Source organism: Acanthopagrus latus, chromosome 16 (assembly GCF_904848185.1).
Source record: "Acanthopagrus latus isolate v.2019 chromosome 16, fAcaLat1.1, whole genome shotgun sequence".
In the NCBI taxonomy this organism is placed as follows: Eukaryota; Metazoa; Chordata; class Actinopteri; order Spariformes; family Sparidae; genus Acanthopagrus; species Acanthopagrus latus.
The window spans coordinates 3,464,658-3,486,006 of NC_051054.1; the positions used below are offsets into that span (position 1 = coordinate 3,464,658).

Here is a 21,349-nt window from a genome sequence, read left to right on the forward strand (position 1 = left end):
GGTCTGGCGGTGGCCAGTGCGCTGGTGGACGTCTCTCAGCAGATGTGTGTGGGCTACAAGGAGAAGTCTGGAGGCCTGAGGAACCGCAAACAGCAGCCCACCGCACAGCCCTCCACCTGTATCTGACCACGCCCCCTGTCCTCCTCTACCACCCCACCACCTGACGCTCTCCCATCAGCCCCCTCCCCCCCTCCGCCTCGGCCCCCTCCTACAGAGACTTCCGCCAGCTCCGCTCTGGCAGGGAGAGGTGCATGCTGGGACGCAGAACTGGAACATTTTTTGGATGCGGGGCCGAGTCGTCTGGCGGTCTGGAGCCTCAGCGGGCTTCCCCTCCCTCTCCTCCTACGGGAACTGTGGGTCCCCATGAACTGATCGACAGAGACTGGACACAAAGAGGGGGAGCAGGGGAGGGAGGGAGGGACAGAGCGGGTGCTGACTTCACCCTTTTCCCACCCCTCGAGAAACATTTTACATTTGTCGACACCGCCTCGTTAGAGTCGAGGCGGCCACGGCTTGCTGCTAGAAGAGATCCTCGTCTCGTAGTTTTTGAAAAATCCAGAGACTTTGCAACCCTCTATATTCTCGTTTTGTTTAAGTTATTGTTGTTCTTTTGTTTTGTATTGTTTTATTTTGAAGGCAGGAACAAACTGGACATGTTCAGCTGCGCATCCACACACACACACACACACACACACATACACACACATACACACACTTACCACACTCACACACTTCCAAACACCAACTTTCCAGGCCCTTGTACCCATTTGTAGCCCATTGTCGCCTGCTGTCATGTTCACAGCTCAGCACTGAGGGCTGGTGTCACCGGAGTCCTGTCCAGTCCGGCCTCAGAGCAAGCTAACAGCATGTTCAGTCTTCCTTTTAATGAGGATCCACTGTAGGAGGCCGGCCGTGCAGCCAAAGCCCATCTAAAGAGTCCGTGACATTTCTAATCGGCTCTGTGTCTTCTGCCGCTGTCTTCTCTGTGGCCTGTCTGGAGCTTTGTCTCCACCCGTCTCTCTCTGTCTGGCCTGGCAGCCAGATGGCCACCGAGACAAACGCCTTTCCAGCCTCTCTGGCTGTGCGTCCGAGTACAAAACGAGACCACGGCGACAACACATCCGCGCTGGCTTGCCTGGATCGTACAGTAAGCCAGCGCCGACTGAAACTATTCCAGCTAATTATTTCTCCAGTTGCAATGACGGCCAATCGCTGTGCACACACGGGGCTCCAACACACACACACACACACCGAAACAGTTGGTGGTGAGAAAACCCTCCGGTGTTTAACGATTGTCCCTTTGGCAGTGCCCGCCCCTCGAGCTCATGTGAAACAGACTTCCTATAGATCGGCTGACTCTGATTGACTGGAGTGATTAGGCCGATGTGCGCGAGGGGAGCCGGGCCAACGGTTCGGCATCCTCTGTGATCGTTGCTGTAGAAATCCATAGCCTCTAATTGCTGCTCCCGTGTCCACAAATGTAACGTACCCCCCACCCCGCCTCGATGCCAGAAACTCTGTGGCTCTCCACCTGCCGCTCGATGCCGATTGTTCCGTGTCCCCGAGCTATCTACGGCTGCTCAATTAGCCCCCGCCGCAGTGACGTCTGTGTTCATATCGATGAACCGACGGCTCTGAACACAAAGCACACACATACATTAGCGGCGCGAGCGGCCACAATGCGAGTTTTCCCTTATTTGCACCTTTTTTTAAATGAGACTTTTGAATTGACATCTCGGGTATTGATTTAAAAAAAAAAAAAAGAGGATGGGGAAAAAACATTTATTTTTCTTCAAAATGCCTCTTGAAATTATCTTGTCGCCTCGTCTCTCGGGCTTACTCTGTTCTTTGTGCTTCAATGTGTGAGGTCGCTCTGAGCTTTTCCTTTTTTTTTTTTCTTTCTCCTTCCTTTTTATATCTGCTCTACCTGCTCTTCCCACAGTTCTTATCTGAAATCACCGGTCCATTTTTTTTTAAAAAGAAACATTACTTCTTTTTGTCAGCCGGGTGGAAAACGAGGGGAAAGCACAGAATGAAAAACGCGAGGCGGACACCAGAGAGACACACACACATGAAAACAAAAAAGAAAACTCAGGCTGCTAGTTTGAAACAGAGCTGTTGCTTTGAAATGTCACAAGTACTTTTTTCTGTCTTGTCAGGGCATCAGGGTGTCAGATCTGTGTTTCCCTGCCTTTTCCCTCTTCTCACCTTCAGCACCGAGCATCAGAGAAGATTTGAATTAGCTCACATTGGTCATCTTTCAAGTTCAGACTCCAAACACCTGCAGGTATTTGCCTGCCATACACAGGAAACATATCTCCTGCCTCTCGAAGTTATTAACTTCCCACCCTTCTGAGATTTAGAGTAATAGAAGAGTTTCGTAACTCACCTTTTGCCCCTGAAGGACGCGTCTGTTTAGCGGCGGGCTCTCACGTGTGTTCAGCATACTAGAAGTGCTCGGCGTCTGGTTAAAGGGCACACTTTTAGCACTCGCAAAAGGTCAGAGCAGAAAGCATGAACAAAGTTGACATTCTGTAATTATAGAGAGCGGGATGTGCTCACAACTCCACTCCAGTGACCCCGGAGAGCGCTGCGACCATCAAGGATGTCAGACCAGTTCAAAGTTCACTTTGACTCACTTCTCTGTCGATGTTTTCTTCTTTTTTTTTTTCTTTTTTTTTTTGCTTTTCTCTCCGTCAGAGCAACCTTTTTTTAAATTTTTTATTTTTTGCCACCATGGCTGGTTTAGGTTTTATGCTAATTCTGTCACTGCTGCAGGGACTTAATTTTTTAATTTTTTTTTTTTCATTACAGACGGGTTCAGTCCATCTGAAAGTGAAACCACGAGGACAGGTAGTCTGCTGCTTCTCGGGGTTTTTTTTTGGTCTTTCTTTATCAACACTACAGAGCTGCAGCGATCAGTCGGTTATGTTTCTCCAAACAACAGATCTGTTGAAACTTGACACTTTCAATTTTTATGTTGTGACGACACTATGCTTATGTTCTGGTTTGGTTTAGGCTCATAAAAACACTGAAGGGTTAGGAAAAGATCATGTTTTGGTCTAAAATACCGGCTTTATTTGCAACGAACACAGCGGTTTTTCACGTACCAATTGGAACAAATCAGTGGTTTGCAGAAACATTAACCTCCAACATTTCTGCTGGGCTATTCTCTGTCTGATTCCAGCTTCTTTAATTTGAATATTTTCTGGAAACAAGACGCGTGAAGACGTAGAAACACTGATCCACATTTTTCTCCTCGTCCTGACAACATCTAATCAATTAACGAAGAAAATAATCATTAGTTGCACTTCTACTACACTACGGTTGGTAAACACCATCACATGAAGGTGCTATCGAATTCCAAAATTCTCTCGCTGGATGGTGACACGCTGACAAAAGAAGGAACATGTTTTTGACCCCGAGCTGAAGGAGACGAGAGAGGCGAACATGACCGGCAGGGGGTCACATGACTCATCGAATGGGACGATGTGACGACACCAGCAGCTCTGAGATCAGACGACGGCTCGTATTTTATCTCCTGTCTGTGACATATTTTAATTCCACCATGCTCTCTTTAAAAAAAAACAAAAAAAACCACTACCTGTTCATGCTCACTTTATTGCATTTCTCCAGTAACGATGCTCTGTGACAAAATGTATAACGGCACTCATCTTCTGTTGCTGATTCTTTTTATTTTGTCTCCCACAACAGCAGAGATGTCGTTGTGCTGAGAGCTCTTCATAAATGAATCTGTTCCACGGCTGATTCAAATGTACTGTAGAAATAATTTCACCAAGAATGAAGATTGTGTTTTTCTTTCCCTTTTTCTTTTTTCTTCTTCTTTTTTTGTAAATGAATGTAAAATGAAGAATCACCTGTGCAGCCACGGTGAATCTGTAAAACTGGAGCTAGCTGGGTGGCGGATCATCCCAGCAGCCCGCTGTCTTCGGTTCCCCTCCGGGTCCGAGGTGACGGGCCGGTTCAGCGGTTAACAGACAGCACAGTGAGTGAAAGGTCACGGGTCAGACCATGTAAGAGCTGGTTTGCCTTGTTGAAGATGTATCGAGGAAGACACTGGACTCGTGAGGAAGATGTTAAGGTCCGCGGCCTGCTCAGTCTGTTCCTGCAGATCCTGGGTCAGACGGCGTTTGCAGATGAATCCTAGAGGTTTTTTGCTTTTCGCCTGTTATCACAACACGTCTTTGACGAGCTTAAACTTTTTATTTCATTTTCCTGTCCTCCGAGGCCAGTCTGACCCATTTCAAAACCGCAATACTGGCAGAGTGATGAAAAACAAACTCCATTATCTGTAAACGCTGCTTGACCCAGATCTGCTGTCGGCAGCCTCACACCGGGTTCCTACACAGGTCTGCAAAATCCGACAACATCAAATGTGATTAGGAATATTTAGGAGGAAAAAAAAAAACTATTTTTAAACTTGAGACTTTCCCCTCGGGTCCACCCACACAGGAGGTTTCATTTGTTTTTGGCTGATGGAGCTTATTTCCTCCCTCGCTGTCCTTTCAGTTCTGCTCCCATTAAAGAGGACACCGTAGACTCGGCCCGGTCCAGACTTGTTGTTGCTAATTAATTTCAGATTCTTGGATCGGAGCGTGTGCTGATTGGCGGGATGAACTGCTGCTATTCTCGAGTAATTACATGACATCAACGAGATTAATTGAATCATGTGAAATGAGGGAAATTTGGATGTTGGTTGGATAAACGTGGTTTTAGCGTCCAGCCGACAACGGTTTGGCTCTTTCTGCAGATCCCATTAAGACTTCTAATGAGCCGCATTAATTGCTGGTTTTCCCACAGGCTCTGTTTAGTCCACCAGGCTGCGAACATGCGTGTTTTTATTGCAGCCTCACAGCGCGGGGTGATCTGACCGTGGCCGTTGGACGACTCCTCCATCTTGGTGTCACAGTGGAGGTGACGAGGTGAAGTAAACCTCCACTCCACACATTTTAATCCCACGTTCCTTGTTATTTAACTGTTTAAAGTTCACTTTCAGCTGTAGTTAATCTGTTAAAGCGGCTGTTCGCGACCTTTTCGAGTAGCGACCCTCCAGGAGGATCAGGTTGCTGACCCGCTCATCATTAAACCATTTCAAGGAAAACAAGATTTCACTGGAACAGACAGTGTAATTTTATTTTATTTTTTTAATCCAAAACTATCCGGCAACCCCTGCAAATTAACCTCCTCAGGGTTCCCGACCCCTAGGTTGTGTGAATGGTGACCTGTGGAGTTGGTCTAACAAAGGCGTTGAATCTATTTAACTTGCCAGAAGTCGTCTTCCTGTTTGCCATTGTTGGCAGGAATTCGTATCGACACTCATCATCCACAGCACCACTGCTTCACATTACAGAGTTTTCACCAGCCAACCTGTGGGAGGCTTTTGTTCTGAAGCAGCCACAGGAAACACGAGGTCACCCAGTTTGTGTCGCTGTGTTTAGCAGTCCTGCTCCTCCACAGTAATTGGTCTTCACAATGAGATGCTATTTTAAAAATGTCGCTGTTAGTGGAAGAGCTGCACACAACAGGCTCTTACTGCAGTTTGTATGAACTAGCAGGACTGCAGAACGGGATCTGAGGTCTCGTTCAACTCGAGACAGGTGGCTTCAGCGTGAATGAAAAGTCCCGTGTGGGTGAAGCTGGTGTTGAAAATGACACTATTATGATTTTAGAAAAATGCACTTTTTTTTCCCCAGCCTTGTATTCTTTGCTCACACATCAGAGCCCCGGCCTGCTGGTAAACATGAACTTTCCTGTGTTCGCTGTACTGATGTCGCATATACAGGATCCCCTGAGTCCTAAAGTTCAGATTTTCCAGACGATTAAGTCTCGCCGCGGTGTGAAGCGGCCCCGAGCCGCTCTAAAATATCCGAGGGGGGTTTTGCAAAGGGAAATGTGTAGGAACCTCAAACGCTGTCCACCACCGTGCCACCACACCTGTGAAATAACCTGTCAGATTTATTTCGATTTTAAAGATCTCCTGCTCCCTGCCTCGCCAAGCCTCAAACTTTTTAATCGGGGTAACACGTGACCTTTACGATGGCCTTATTCGGCTCATTAATCTCTGTATTAACTGATAGAAACTTAGAGCAGTTCCATATTTATAAAGTGTGATTAGTCGACGGAAATCTCCCTAATATTCAAGTAGACTTTCTTCAAAACACTGGCAGCATTAATGTGTATTTAAAATGCTTTAATACACAGGTAAGAGCATCAGAATAAGGTCACTGTAAAAATCTGCCGTTACCCCTCGTTGTTTTCTTTGTCTCTTTGTACAGCGGCATTATATATACTGAGGAAGTAGTTTGTTAATATGTATAATTTAGCAGTTGCTGTTTTTTTTGTTTTTTTTTTGTAAATAATGAGAAAGTATTGTGAATGACATTTGTTGAATGGTTTTAAAAAGAATCATTTATGGCGACACCTCCTCCAGGCTTTTATAAATGTGACTGCAGTACATAGCATATTTTGTATGTAAGACAGCAGTGTAAAGACGAACAAGCATTACTAGAAGCTGATGAAACTACGTGTAAAACTTGAGGATAATAGCATACTGAACTTGTAATTACTGATGTACATAAAAGAATGACAGAACATTTTTGTCTATTATTAAATGTGAAAATCCAACTGAGCTTCTATCCGATGTCATTCTTCTCCTGTGGTGCTTGTTTGCGTCTGCCTGGAGATTCAGAGGGGCGCTACCTCCGTAATATGCACAGTGTCGAGGAACTACAGTGACTTTCATTCATTCTTTTTATTGCGCGACTACAAAAACGAGCCCCGTGAGCTGCACCACGAGGCTTCAAAGTTCACCGCATGTGGTGTGATCTCTGAGTTCAGGGAGTCATTTAAAAACACACATGTAAATCATCTGAGGAGGGTAAATATCCAGACGAAGGTGCAGCCTTAAGGGGGCAAAGAATATTCACAAGTTTTTATCTTTTTCTTGGATTTTTTAGAGCTTGTGTAATGAGACGAATTTTAAACCTGATGGTGGTGCTACAGTAAAAAAGAGTTCACCCCCTGGAGAGAATGAATGAGTACAGCCACATTTTAAACTTTTTTTTTTTTTTACTAAGTAAGCTGACAATTTGACCGGAGGAGGAGGAGGATGACAGCTCATGAAAAGTAAATCAAAAAAGGGTTCATCCTCTGGGGAACACAGCCCAGAAATTGGCATTTTCAGTAGGTTCATCCCTTTTTTTTCCAAGTCCAAAATACCCTGACACAATTAAACTGTCCGATACTGTCGTGTATGAACAAATACCTGTATACAAAATGACGTTCCCACCTTCTGATTGGCAAATGTTAGCATGCTAAACTAAACTTGTGAACATGGGTTACAATAGCCTTCATAAACTTCAGCACAGAAAACTAGGTTCATCCTCTGAGAAACAGAAGATCATGGGTCCCGAGTAATGGTATGTTTTATCTACAAAGAAGAAGAAATTGTGAAATGAGAGCAGTGTCAAAAGTATGTGAGGAGTCTTGAGTGTAGAGTGTAGAGGGTTTTTTTTTTCCTCTGGGGAGCATGAATGTACTGAAACTTACGTGGTTTCCCGTTTATATTTTTGTGTAGAAGTTGACATTTTGGCCTGTCGCTAGAGAGGCAAGTGATTAGACTAAATGTCTGGAGGTCATCAAAAAAGATCCATCCCCTGGAGATCATGCATATTATCACTCCATTGATTTAAAATAATACAAAAGATTTTGGATAACTCATTTTGGTTACGTGGATATTTGATCAGATGGGGACGCTAGAGGAAACAAATCTGGAGTCATCCTCTGGGGATCATGCATACTGTCAGGCCATTTTTTTTTAAAAAGTGATACCGAACATTAAAGATGAGACATTTTGGTGAAAAAAAAGAACCTTTAGAAGTCATCCTCAGGGGATCACGAACACCTGAACCCAGCTTCCTCGTCAGTTTGCTGGAAAGGCGTCTCCAGAGATAAAAGAGGTCTCACTCTGGATTAAAAGTGAAAGACGACAAAGTTTCCCCCACATGGCATCGTGGTATCGTGACTCAGCGTTTCTGCAGCTCCGTGTCGGATGAATAGGAAGAAACAAATAATGAGAGTTATTGTTTGTAAATACACTTCTCCCCGGGCCTGTTTTCAAATAATCGCTGCTATTTTTAATGCCGCCGTTGATGTTTCCGAGCCCTCCAGCTAAGCGGCGGCGGGAGAGGCTGAGTGTCGGTGAGCCGCTGTGTTCTCACCAGCAATTATTCATCACCAGTCATCCCGCATCGCTTCCTCGGTCTTTCTCTCCCTTTAATCTCTCCGTCTCCCACCTCTCTCTCGCTCCCCTCCTCACTCAGTGTCTCTTTTGTTTCTCTCCTCTCCCCCCTCTTTTCACTCCTCATCCTCCTTTGCTGTTTGCCTCTGAGCTTTTCGTTTCATCTCCTCTTTCCCTCCTTCTCTCACTCTTTCTCTTTTTTTTTTGTCTGACACCTTTATTCCTCTCCTCCGTTCTTGGCACATTTCTCCCACTCGGCCCATCCTGTTTCTGTTTATCTTCACTTCTTCCATCTCTCACCTAGAAACTTTTCCTTCTCCTCTTCCACCCTTTTTCCTGTGTTCCCCTCCTCTTCTTCTCTCTTCCTTTATTCCTCCTTTCTCTCTCCAAGTCTTTGCTCAACCTCTCCATCATCACCCCGTCTTTCACATCTGTCCTATTTCATTATCTTTTCTTGGTCTTTGTGATTTTTCTCCCCCCCTCCTCTTCCTTCTCTCCATCTCCACCTTGCCTTTCACATTTTCCCCTCCTCTTCCTCCTTTCCCCTCCTCCATCCATCCTTGTCCTTTACCTCCTATTTGAGCTGTTTGTTGGTGTGTTCCCTGCCAGTCCTGGGATCCCAATCGAACCATAACTTCCTCTCTCCATCCTTCCTTCTTCCCTTTTGGCCTTTTCTGTCACCATCTTCTCATCTCTTCTCTTTCTCCCACTCTTGAGGGAGCTTCCTCCATCAGCGTCACTGTCTTTTTCTCCCTTCATCCTCTGCTCACTCGTCTTCCCCCTTCACCTCCTGTTTTGCGCCGTCCACCATTTTTCTCCCCGTTTGATTGTCTCACCTGTCGCTGCCGTTCTTCCTCCTCCTCCTCCTCCTACACTCGCTTCCTTCCCTGCAGTTGTTTCCCTCCACAACTCCATCCCTCCTTTTCTGTCCTCTTCCTCACTTCCCACCTTTTCTTTCACCCGTCCCTGTCATTTTCTCTTCCTTCACTTCCTTCCGTCACCCGTCTCCCACCTCTCGTCCTCCTCCACGTTGTCCGGCCCTGTTTTCCTCCCCCCTCCCGGCCTCAGGATCTCCTGCTCAGTGTAACCAGATGATTAGTTGCTGCCCTTTGATTCCAAGTCTTTGACCAAATCCATCCTGATCATTCTGACAGGCTGCACGCCGCCGCTCTGTAGCATTTGGCTGATAATGAGCCTCTTATTTTTTTCTTTTTTTTCCCTCCCTCCTTCACATTATGGCGAGGCTGTTTATGAAACCCTCCTCCTCCTCCTCCTCCTCCTCCTCCTCCTCCTCCTCCTCCTCACCCTCCACGTCTGATTCCGAGTAAGCAGAGATTGTTTGCAGACGTAACATGCGTCTGCCCATTTTCAGGTCATCTCATCTTTATTACTTTCACCAAACAGTCTAATGTAATTATCTCTCCTCGGCTTTGATTTGCTCGAGCTGTCAGGGGCAATAACGTCTGTAAAAACAAAATAAAAAAATAAAAAAATCTCCCCCGTCGTATTTCAAACTTGCTGAACAAAGGTTACACGGTGAAATGTAATTCTCAGAAATGCTGCATTTGTGTTTTTCTCGCTGCAGATTTTCCCTCCTGACAGCATTAGACACATTATCACAATTAGTAACCATTTCTCAGAGGAGTCGCAGCGATCCATCCGCCCCCGCTTCATCCAGTGTGCCGAGCTGTCAGATCCTGACTTATGATGATGTTTTTCCCCCCTCGGTACTTGTTACGTTGAAGGCCTTCACTCATAAATAATCTGCAGTAAATCCATATCGGGGAAAGAAAAAAAAAAACCCTGTTTGCTGATGTGCAGCCGGAGCCCCAGAAACAAACAAAAAAACAGGTGTCTGCCACAATTACAGGTGTCATCCAAGATGTTTCTAATGGCGCCAAATGGCCGTAATTTGTCTGCGAGAAGATGTTTATTTCTCTAGGAATAATTAGCAGTGGAGGAGCAGACATGTCTGGCCTCCGGAAAGTCACTCATGACACAAGGCCTGTTTGCTAGCTTCTTGTTCTGGAGCTTCTTCACCAGCTCTTTAAATTTGAAATGATTTGAACTTTCCAAAAGTTCTGGAATTAGTCCAGCATCAGTGTAATCCTTCAGGGCAACTGTGACCGTCCACTGTGTGACGGGCTGAATTGTTATTTCAGTTTGAGGAACTGTCAGCAACAGTCATGACTGAATACTTAATTTATCATCATCTAGATGACATGACATGATTTTAACCAAGATTTCAGAGCGAGACAAAGAGGATCTCACACTTGAACATGAGGTCCAATTCTGTCAGAATCATTTGCGTAATGCTGTCAGACACTCAGAGCAACAAGCTCAGCCTGTCAGCGGTAAAACCAGCACTTTTAATGGACATCATACATTATATTGTCACCATCACTGTAGCTGTGTTGCTGCTTTTGTTAAGTAAAAATTCCCCTTTTAAGGATCGTTAATGAAGCCGTGAGAGGCGAGTGAGAAAAATAAATTCTGATTATCCAAGTACGATCTAAATCTGTTTTCTTTCCTGTTCTTATGACTAAGAACATTGTGAAATAAGTTTTAGGCTGAAAATCTTTCTAACTTTCTTCATCTTTTCTCCATCTGCGAGACAGATGGAGAACAAAAGTTTAATCAGGTGAAGAAAGAAAAAGTTTTGCCAAAATCATTTTTCTCATCTGTGAGAAAATAAATGAAGGAAGGTGGAACATTTATCCTGCTGAACAGTGTTAACAGTTTGGACCCGACTCGGATCAGACATTTGTCTCTCAGGGCTCCCGTAGTTTTCTCTCCCCTTCTTGACTTCCTGATTTTGAACCAAAACTGAACTAAACGGATGATTTAGTCGATGTTGTTTTAGGGCCATTTATACTTCCAGGAAGTGGGCAACTCCATCTGCTAAAGAAGTCCATGTAACATGATCAAAAGCACCTAAATGGACTGTGTGGTGGAACTGAGCAGCTGCTTCTCAGGTCGAGAATGAACTTCCAGTCTCGGTTCTCTGTCTTCGTTTTGGTGCAAAAACTCCTCAACATGTGATTTTTGTCTCAGGACTCGTTTGCACAGGTGTTCAACATTCACTCTCATGGTGATGATGATGATGAGGAAGCTGCTGCACCTGGTCAGAACCAGGCGGCGTGGACTCAAACACGGTGGCCATTTTTACAATTTCCCTTCTTTATACTGCTTCTCTTCCTGCCAGGAACGGCAGCAAAAGGTTTAGAAGGCCCTTATAGACGATGCAGGAATACAAATTCTCATTTCTTGTAAAGTAATGAAACAGTTTTATTTTCTTGGTGTCGTTGAGTCAGTTTTAAAGGCCCAATCTGACCACGCAATACTTTACAGACTAGAGAACCATCGACCAGTTTTACTGCCACATTTACACGTTAGATCTTTGTTTTAGATTAAGACTCTCTTGGAGTCGTTGCTGCTGTTTTAAACCCTGACGTCACTCGTTAGTTTCAGATTGCTGACCGTCCTCAGCTTTCTCTTGGCAGTCAGATGATTTGTAGCAGCAGCAGAAGCTGTGGACCCAACAGCTCCAGTATGTGGGACAGCAGGAGGTCTGTCCCACATAGCGGCTGACCCAAAACATGGAGACTGGGACCAATTACAGCCGCCATATGCAAAGCACAGGTGGCACACAGGCAGCTGGACCCATCTTTTGTAAAAAGGATGACTGCCTGAGCCTTTTTTAATTTGGCCAGACTTAGCAAGTGATTTGTAATTTACGTCAAGTTTCTGCCACTTGCCAGAATACAACTTGATCTTTTCTTAACCCTGACCACGTGTTAAAGAAACATCAAATTGCAATTTATCTGTGGTTTGCAGAAATATACATTGCCAACATGTATTCTGAAAGTTGGGCTACTGTTTTTCCCCAAGAACTGAGACGACAGATGATCTTCATCCTCACTGTCCCCCACAAATGTTCCAGCTGCTGCAGTGTTGTAGCTGCGCTGCCTCTCCAGTTCACCTCTGCACCGTAGCCTTAAGGTACAGAGCAGTTTAGAAGAAACACAGCTCTGCTCTGGGTTTGTTTACACCGGGGGTCTCATTTATTAAAGATTTCCGATGCACAAGTTTGTGCTCAGAGTTGTGCTTTGTAAAGTTTTCATGTCAGAATCAGCCTCTCAGCGATTTCTCTCTGTCTGACATATCAAAAGCCAAACTTTGGGTAAAATCCTTTTTATTATTAGTCAAGGTATGAATGTTATAGACATCATATATGTGGTATACACTGTGTAGTATATACACTATACTATAACATCTTTACAAATCACTCCCTGTGTGTGATAGGAAATGGCTTTTGGACTCGATGCCAGGGGTGCTGCCAGAGGGAGGAAAAGGGCGAGTACTCTGATGAATCTCGATGAAGGTCAAAAGTCACATTTCGTCAGGAGACAGGTGAGAAAAAAAAAGAGCCTCCCCCTTGTGCACAAGAAAACCGGTCAGAAGTCACCTCCATTTACAGTGTCGTCGTTATTTGCAGGAAGTGACACGTGTCACATCAGAGATTCTGCCGGCGCAGGCGAGCGAGCCGCCGGGTCGTCGGGTCACCTCAGCGACGCCCACCGACTTATAACCAATCAGAACCCGGGGACGGAGCTTATCAGGTGAGGCTTGATGGACACCACATGTAACACATAACTGCATCATTTAAAGGATCAGGTCACCAGAATCACAAATGTATTTCTCACTTACACTTAACTCTTGGTAATTAATGAAGCTTTTCTTTTCTGGTCATCTGAAGTGTTTTAGAGGGAAAAATCATTTTGCCTTGTTTATATTATTCTTTTTAATCTGTGAAAAAAAGTTTTTGCAAGTACAATCTTTCGAAGAGTCTCTCATTTTTTGCCATCTGAGGTAAAAAAGGGAAAAAAAATTCCTGAAAGTTTTTCTAAAGAAATTTCTTGAGGAATATTTGGAGAAAGGATTCTTGAGAATTTTTGGAAAAAATATTTTGAGGAACTTTTTTTTTTTTGCACTCAGGTTTCAGGAAACCAAAACAGATTCATAATACATTTTCTCAAGAATCTTTTTTCCAAAACTTGAGTGAATGTTTTAATGTTTTACTTATTTATCTATTATAATCTTTCTAAGTTCCTTATTTATCTGTTTTTCTTCTTTGAGAACACTAGAAAAAAAAAATTCTGAACATTTTGAGGAAAAGAAATCCTGAAACATTTGTAGAAACATTCCTGATCATAAAATACTGAACCTATCCTTACGAAACAACATCTTTCTCTCTTGAAAATTATTTTTCATGAGAATATTTTTTTTTGTGTGAAAAAAGATTCTCAACAATCTTTGGGAAAAGGATTCTTGAAAATTTATGCGAAAAAATCCTGTAATTTATGGAAAGAAGATTCCTGAAATTTAGTGGGAAAAATTCTTGAAATTATTTATTTTTTGGGGAAATAAATTGCTGAACAAAAAAACAATCTCTTCTTTTCCACTTGAAAATGCTTTTTTGGGGGGGAAAAAAGATACTTCGGAAGATTTTTCCCCAAGATTCTCAGGAAAGTTTTTTCAAAAGATTCTGAGGAAAGTTTTTCCGGGAGAAAAGAAATTTCCATACCTTTTTGGAGCACTATCAAGCATGCTCTAGCATGTTTAAAACTTTTTTTTTCTCAGTAAAAAGAATTCCTTAAATTGTGAGAAAAGGATTTCTTTTCATGTGTGAAACTGAGTGAAAAAAACATTTTCAGAAGAAAAAAGATCAAGTTAATCTTTCAAAGTTTTTTCATCAGAATCAGAAGAAAGTTTTTACATGTGAGAAACTTGAAGAATTCAGCAGATCTTTTTTTTTGTCATGTTTCACACATCAAATACTTTTATTCATGAATTTCCACAGATGGAAAAAAATATTGGGGAATTTAAAGATTATCATGGCAAAACTTTTTTTTTGTTTTAAAGTAATACACACAGGTGAGAAAATAGTTTAGCTTTTATGTGATCAGGATCAGAGACATCTGCCCGTTAAACTTCTGCTGCCACCCCTAAAAAAGTCTCTCCATCAGCGACGTCTCTGAGTCTAAATGATCCACAAACTGCACAGTGGACAGATTTTGTCGGAGCTACTTCTGTTATATATAAATTATGTATATATGTCAATAATGCAATGTTAAGGAGTCATTGAATGAAGTCAAAGAAGAATTTCGGTTATCTTTATTGTGTTTGGATGGCAGCAGCAGCAGCTCAACATCTCTAAACCTGGACAAAAATGTCTCCATGAGAGGTCCAACGCTGATTCAAAAAGCTGGGACACCGTGTGAAACGTAAAGCAAAACAGAATACGAGCATTGGAGCTTCTGTTGCTCCTGTCCCATCTTATTTGAAACTAAAATTCAGATTAAGTGTAAAACTCATGAAACTCATAGGAAACATTAACTATATTGTCTTTGTACTGTTCTCAGTTGAGTCCATGTAAAAAAAGGATTAGCAAACGATCATATTCTGTTTTATCTGTTTTACGCAGCATCCCAACTTCCTCTGGGTTCTGGGTTGTAAGTGAGAAAAGGTTTGTGATTCACATGACATTTGTGTTACGTTACTTTTAGATCCTTACAACCCTGCAAAAAAACCAAACATTTGGGCTCTTTATTCCAAAATCACACGGGCATCAATGAAGAACGGTAACAGTTTTTTTTTTTTTCCTCGCTGTAGAACTTGGCAGGCAGATCCCCAACAAATCGTGTGCTGCTGTGACAATATTACGAGCTTATACTGTGAGCGTTTTTAGGTCCAACTTGAACGAGAGTGTGTCTGGTTCGTCGGGGCGACACACGCTGTTCTGTCTTTGTGGTAAAATCAGCACGTCGTGTCGTTTTTTAATAATGCAATAAAACAAATGGGTGTTTCTTCAGGTAACTCAACTCACTGGCAGTGCTGAAGATGACACATGACCCGGCACGGCCTCGTGAGCGCAACACTTTTTCACAGACGTGTCCGCTCCGCAAAGCAGAGCTGTGCTTTCACAGTACATGTTGTAGATCCTCTGGTGTCCCACTTGAGAGTGAAGAGTCCCGGCAGGTAGCGGGCCAACACGGGTCACCACCTTCATCTCGAAAAAGTCCCTCGAAAAAGACAGATGCATGTCTTCATGCATCAAAAACCCGTCCGTCTGTTTCTTCCCGCCTTCTCCTCCTGCTCCCGTTACGGCAAAGCCTGATTGGTCACAAACTCGTCTGCAGTTTTTCTAGTTTTCTCTGCCGCAAAGTCCACACACATTTAAAAAATAGAAACTTGTATCACCTCGTGCTGCTTCACCAGACCAACGTGATGATTTTTTTTTTTTTTTTAATATATATTTCTGAAGAGGAACAAACTCCAAATGGCTCTCACACTTAAAGCTGAACGAATGAATCATGAAGAGTCCCCCTCCAAAGTGACATCTACTCATACAAAATGATTAATAGCTTTAAAATTAAAAATACGTTAAAGGTTAATAAGTAAATGTAGGTCCTTGTTTTTCAAAATAAAACACTTTCACAGCCTTGTGGAGGTTCTCTGTATCTTGGTAATTCAAATGTTTTAAAAGTTTTTTTTCTTTATTTTTGGAAACTTCATCCTGCCACTTAAAACACAACAACCAGCCAAACAATTCCTTCATGGTTATTATAACGTGTGCCTCCGTCTAACTAAATAAAAAAAACAAAAAAAAACTGTGTTAACTGTATGATCAGAGCGCTGCATGTGGAACAAACACACACACACACACACATCCACCTTTAAATCTCGTGTAACACTTCATCACGGCTCATCTGAGAGAAAAGTCTTAACATTTAATATTTTCTTTTACATCAAGGAATGTTCAGGGACAAAAAAAACAAACATTTTTTTTGTTTTGTTTTATATGTATATATATATATATATAGATATATATATATTTTTTTTTCCCCAGCACTGCGTCATCAGTGTCTCTTCGCTGTACACCTTCTGAACCCACAGGCCCCGTTCACTTATTTTTCTGATGAGCAAAGTCCCGGCGTGTGTGTCGTTTAACAGTTTGTGTTTGAAGCAAGAAATGAGGTGTGTACTTCCTGGTTCCAACCCCCCCTCCATCCATCCATCCATCCATCCATCCATCCATCCATCCACCCACTGCACCCTCTCCGGCGGTCGTTCTCAAAGGTTTGGGCTGCACAACACATCTGCTCTGAGTCATGATTCACAAAAAAAAGAGATTAAGTGTGATTTTTGTGAGAGCGAGGGGAGCGGGGCAGGACCGAGGCGACCCGTTCTCCCCCCCTCCACCGTCCTTTGACACATAGAAATGGCTCTTTCTTTCTCTCCCTCTCTCTCACACCCACCCTCCCCCCCTTGGTTCTGGAGTTTTGTCCTTGGAGGCCAGGTGAGCGCGGCCTCTTATTGGTCGGAGAGCAGCAGCAGGAGCAGCCAGCCGAGGCCCAGCAGCAGCGAGAGGCGGACGGGCTCGGCGCCGCGGTCCGACAGGCCCGGAGAGGGAAGAGTGGAGTCTCCCTCGTCGCCCCACAATCTGTCGTTCTCGTTTACCTGAAAAGAGAAACGTATTCAATTAGCCATCCCTTTTTAAACATTTTTTGGGGTAGAAAAATGAACCTCCAGATTCCACACCAGGATCTTTTCAGCTCGAGCAGCAGAAGAAAATAACTGATCCGGGACGAGACATTTTTTACGAGCTAGCACACGGTTATAATGGCCAAATGTTCCACATCCACAGCTAAGTGATGCTGAGGACATTGCCACTTATCAGCCAGACGCAATTTCACAGCCAGAGATGCTTTTTCGCTGCAAACATAGTCGGAATAAACTCTACAATCAGTCGAGCTCCATATCCAGATTATTCTCTTCATATCTCTCCTGCCGCCATCAGATGTCGATTGGACTCATTTCTTTTTCTGTTTGCTTTGCCCCTCAGCGCTGCTCCCGTCTGTCTCCAGGGTTTACAGTAACATGCTATTTGACTGTAAAAATAAAAAAAACATAACCTTCACACTGTCAGTCACTTGTACTCTTACGCTGAGTTAAAAGAACCACTGACTTCGAGATCAAAAATGCTAACACATATCCACGTTTAAGGACTCATACTAAAGTCTGTACTTTTAACTGGTGGTTGAAGTGCCTTGAAATATGTAACAATAAAGGAAAATTTGTAAGAAAAGTATTTGTAAGATTAAAGTTGTTTTGGACTTTTCATACAAAGTTAGTAAAAGAGTTTAGTGTAAACTCTCCTCTGCTGCTGAGGACGAGTCCGGTCTGACCGAAACGCACGGTGACGTTTCCAGCGCTAATTAAATTTTTGTTGGATTATCAGTGACAGTTATTTAAATGTGACAGGATGGTGGTCCGACATGTCTGATGATGTGACTCTGGGGCAGCTGTCCAGAGCTCCTTTACTGGATTAATTAACTCTGACTGGTGTCGACTCGCCAACACTTTATTTGATCCCGACTTGATACCCGACTATCAGGTGTCACTTCACTGTTTACTCTGCGTCTGTGCTGCAATATGAAGTCCGACACAGTCAGAAGATGATGCAGACCGCTGGAACAATCGCTGCCTGGGACGAGGAGCTTCAGAGGACCTGAGGCGTGAATATTTTCCTCCACTTTCCCTCTGGAAATAAGAAAGTGGCCTACTTATACATTTAGCTTGTGAAGTTTATTTATATCTGTTGGCGGATTGTCAATTACAGCATTTTTTGTCCCCCCACTAGGAGCCAGACGCATGGAACAAATTTCCTTTGCCTGCAGTGAATTGTATTATTTATGATCCACTCCTCATTATTTAAATGGAGATAGTGTGTGTGTGTGTGTGTGTGTGTGTTTAACGGAAAACAGGCTGTCCGCATTAAAATTGATGTTCAACAGAGTTCAATAGTTGTTTATTCTACGGCTTCATCGTATGGCCTACATTAAAGATGTTTACACAAGCTGTTTATAGTGTTGATGAAGCAGTTATGAATATGAGACAGTTTGCTGTGTCTGATATGTTCCGGCTGATTGTGCTCAGCTGGAGATGTACGACCCGAAGACCTGCGACCCTCCACCGCTACGGAACCTTTAATAATAATCCCACTATTTAATTATGCACACAGACATGTTCACTTCTGATGGCATGTTTAAGTGTATTTCTACATGCAGGGAATTAGAGTTATTTATACAGAACTGTGTCATCTGAAGCTTGATCTGAGATGTTGTTTAAAACCGTCAATAGCTCGAGCTTACATAACGCACATTTGTTTACATAGTTTTCCACAGCGTGTTTTTTGTAATTGTCTCCGCTCTTTTATTCTCATTATGTTGTTTGTTTTATGCTCCACTTTGCGTGCTGAATCCCCTTTAATGCAGCAAGAGATGTAATGATCCCACTGGGATCAATAAAGTTACATCCAATCTTAAAGCCTCAAGGCCTTCCTCCATTCACGCACTGCGATTCTCTACATGATAAACACTCGATAGGTTAGTCTATAGAGGAGCAGCGGAGCCCGGCTGACGTATCGACTTTAACATCCGATACTATCTTGTCACAGTGTGTTGAATCAAGTCAAGACATACACAAGTTTCATCTTATTTTGGCTCGTTCAGTGTCGCACGTATCTGATCACCAATTTGAAGCGTCACTGCGGAAAAAAACTGCAGGTGTTTGTGTACAAAAAGGAAAATATAAGCTAATAAAGTTTTGCTGTCTGATTCTAATTAACTCATAAATCCTGTATCGATCTCTAATGAGAAACACGACATTACGGAAAGTTATAGATCATTATATCTTGTCCTGATTGATTTTTCTATCAGCAGCAAGGTGAAGCAGTGCATCTTAATTTCTTAGATATTTCTTCATTCTGGTTCAAGATGAGAGATTGACTGTTTACGTGACAGCGCTGTTAATCCCATTAACACTTATTCTTGCTCTACAGTGGCTTGAATTGATCATTTTGGACAAAAGCATCTGATCATTTTCATGCTCTGATTGATCTGATAGTTTTAAAGTAAACTGAAATGGCTAGAAAAGTTGATTGAATACTCTGCCAGGGCCCAACAGTCCTCTTTAACCCAATTAAACCTAATCCAGTATCATATTTGTTGCCATATAGCTGCAGAAAAGACTAGATATAAAAAGAATATTGAAATCTAAATCTACAGCAAGATCTGGATATTTAATTGCATCTAATTGTACACATTTAGGTACCATCCACCTAAAAACGGCAGATTTGTTTCACCAGAGATCGATATATTATTCCCTGAAAAACAGAGAATAAATTCCTCGACTGGTCTTTCCCGGGTCGAGACCATCCTTCATCCAGCCTTCATGGAAATCCGTTCTGTAGTTTTTGTGTAATCCTCCTGACACCCAAACGGACCGGGTGAAAACAGAACCTCCTCAGCAGAGGTAATTAAATCATGCCGACATCTTACACCCAGAATCTGGACCCTTGGATAAGCCGGTGTGAAGTGAACCGGGCACAGTTTCCGCTCTCTCCATCTCGGTTTCTGCGTGACTGACGCTGCCTGAATTATGCAGATAATGTAAATCCCACCCGTCTGCTGCTCTCCCGCAGGATAAAACAAACACCCCGAGTTATCAGCGGCACTGCGACCCAATTCTGAGTGCGGCCGTCTCCATTAGTGCCTCTCTGTTTGGAGAAGGTTGTACATCACATTCTCGTTCTTCCGTCTCGTCTCACCTGAGTAGGTATCTGTGCTCTCAAGATGTTCTGCTCTGTTTCCATGGAGACTCCCGGTGCGGTGGTTGCAAAGTGCGGGCTCTGGTTGTCGGTGGCTGGACTGGGCATCCCGGGCTGGCTGGCGCCCGTTTTCACATCTGATCCGTTCCCAAAGGCCTGGATGGCGTTTTCTGGAACACAGGGAGCAGCAGGGATGATAAATGGAAAAACTTCACATCAACTTTCACATCGGCGTCACCTCCAGTATCTCAAGACCACGAGCTAATTATTTCGTTATCTCGACATAATCAACTCGGTATCATGGGGGAAAAAAAAGAAGGTTGTGTCCTCTAATTACATATAATGTTTATCAGAGATCAGGAGTGCCGTGCCAGCACACATAGATGTCTGCTTGACAACCATCGACTGATTAAAGCTGAAAACGTCACATCAAGATGTCCAGATTACTGATCAATGCATCAGACCATCTTTAATCTGATTTAGCTGTGTGCAAACGCTTACATGGGATTATGCTAATAAAACATCATACAGGTAGTTTATTTCCAAGGTCTCCTGTTAGACCTCTTATTTGACCAAGCCAGCGAGTTTTTTTAGTCTATTGATCCATTTTTTTTTTTTAAGTCAACACTGTTTTCTCTCCTGTGTTTAAAACTTGAGAACCGGTAAAACATGTAAAAAGATAAACGGAAAAAATTAAAAATGCCGATTCTTTTTTTTTTTTTTTTAATTATTTCATGTGTGAAATTGAGAAGTTTTCTTTCTCAATTTCATACAAACCAATTTCACTGGTGACCCTTATTTTAAATCTACTCTGGTTTCTCTCCTGTGTTTGTGACTTTAGAACTGGTAAAACATGTAAAAAAGAAAGTTTTATAACAATAAAAAAGTTTTAAAGTTTTATAACAATAAAAAATAAAAAACAATAAAAAAAACAATAAAAAATAAAAATAAAAAATTTGTGTTAAAGTGAGAAAATATATATTTTTTTTCCAGACAATTTTTTTATTTTATTCATGACACCAAGTGAAGTTTGGCCTCTTGTGGTCGATGAGGTTACTGAGCCTGAAGAAGAAATGTTTCACCCGTTTCACACATAAAAACGAAAACAGTTCAAATTTCACATGAAAAAAATTCCATTTCCATTGTTTTTTTTCACATTTTCACTGATTAAAACATAAATAAATAAAAGTAAGAATAATCAAGAAAAAAAAAATCCCACCAGTTCTCTCTCACAAACACATAAGAGAAAAAAATGTAAACTTTCCCACCAGAAAAATAAAATCTTCACTGCATCCACTGCAGTAATTACCAATATCGTGCGTGCCTTCAATAATAAAAACATTCTTACAACAAATGCTGAGAGTTCATAGAAAGTTTATCTGATTTGCCTTGGAGGTCCCTCGCCCGCCCCACAG

General features: G+C 42.7%; 2 protein-coding genes and 1 long non-coding RNA gene across 8 annotated transcripts in view; 2 read left to right on the top strand and 1 right to left on the bottom strand.

Moving 5' to 3' along the window:
• Nucleotides 1-6,645, top strand: part of atrn (attractin) — a 126,812-nt gene extending 120,167 nt beyond the window's left edge. For both annotated transcript variants that reach the window (XM_037125375.1, XM_037125374.1), the window contains exon 29: nt 2-6,645. In XM_037125375.1, coding sequence (XP_036981270.1) covers nt 2-126 — 125 coding nt within the window. In that variant the 3' untranslated portion in view covers nt 127-6,645. The remainder of the gene's footprint in view (nt 1) is intronic.
• Nucleotides 6,646-11,303: 4,658 nt separating this feature from the next.
• On the top strand, nt 11,304-15,302 carry LOC119004472. The gene is made up of 3 exons (XR_005070234.1): nt 11,304-11,415; nt 12,152-12,262; nt 12,566-15,302. It is a non-coding gene; the product is annotated as an uncharacterized LOC119004472 (long non-coding RNA).
• A 466-nt stretch (nt 15,303-15,768) lies between these two features.
• gfra4a (GDNF family receptor alpha 4a) overlaps nt 15,769-21,349 on the bottom strand; it is a 134,006-nt gene continuing 128,425 nt past the window's right edge. For all 5 annotated transcript variants that reach the window (XM_037071382.1, XM_037071384.1, XM_037071383.1 and 2 more), the window contains 2 exons: nt 19,935-20,104; nt 15,769-16,783 (listed from right to left, as the gene is read on the bottom strand). In XM_037071382.1, the coding sequence (XP_036927277.1) occupies nt 16,637-16,783; nt 19,935-20,104 (317 nt within the window). In that variant the 3' untranslated portion in view covers nt 15,769-16,636. The remainder of the gene's footprint in view (nt 16,784-19,934; nt 20,105-21,349) is intronic.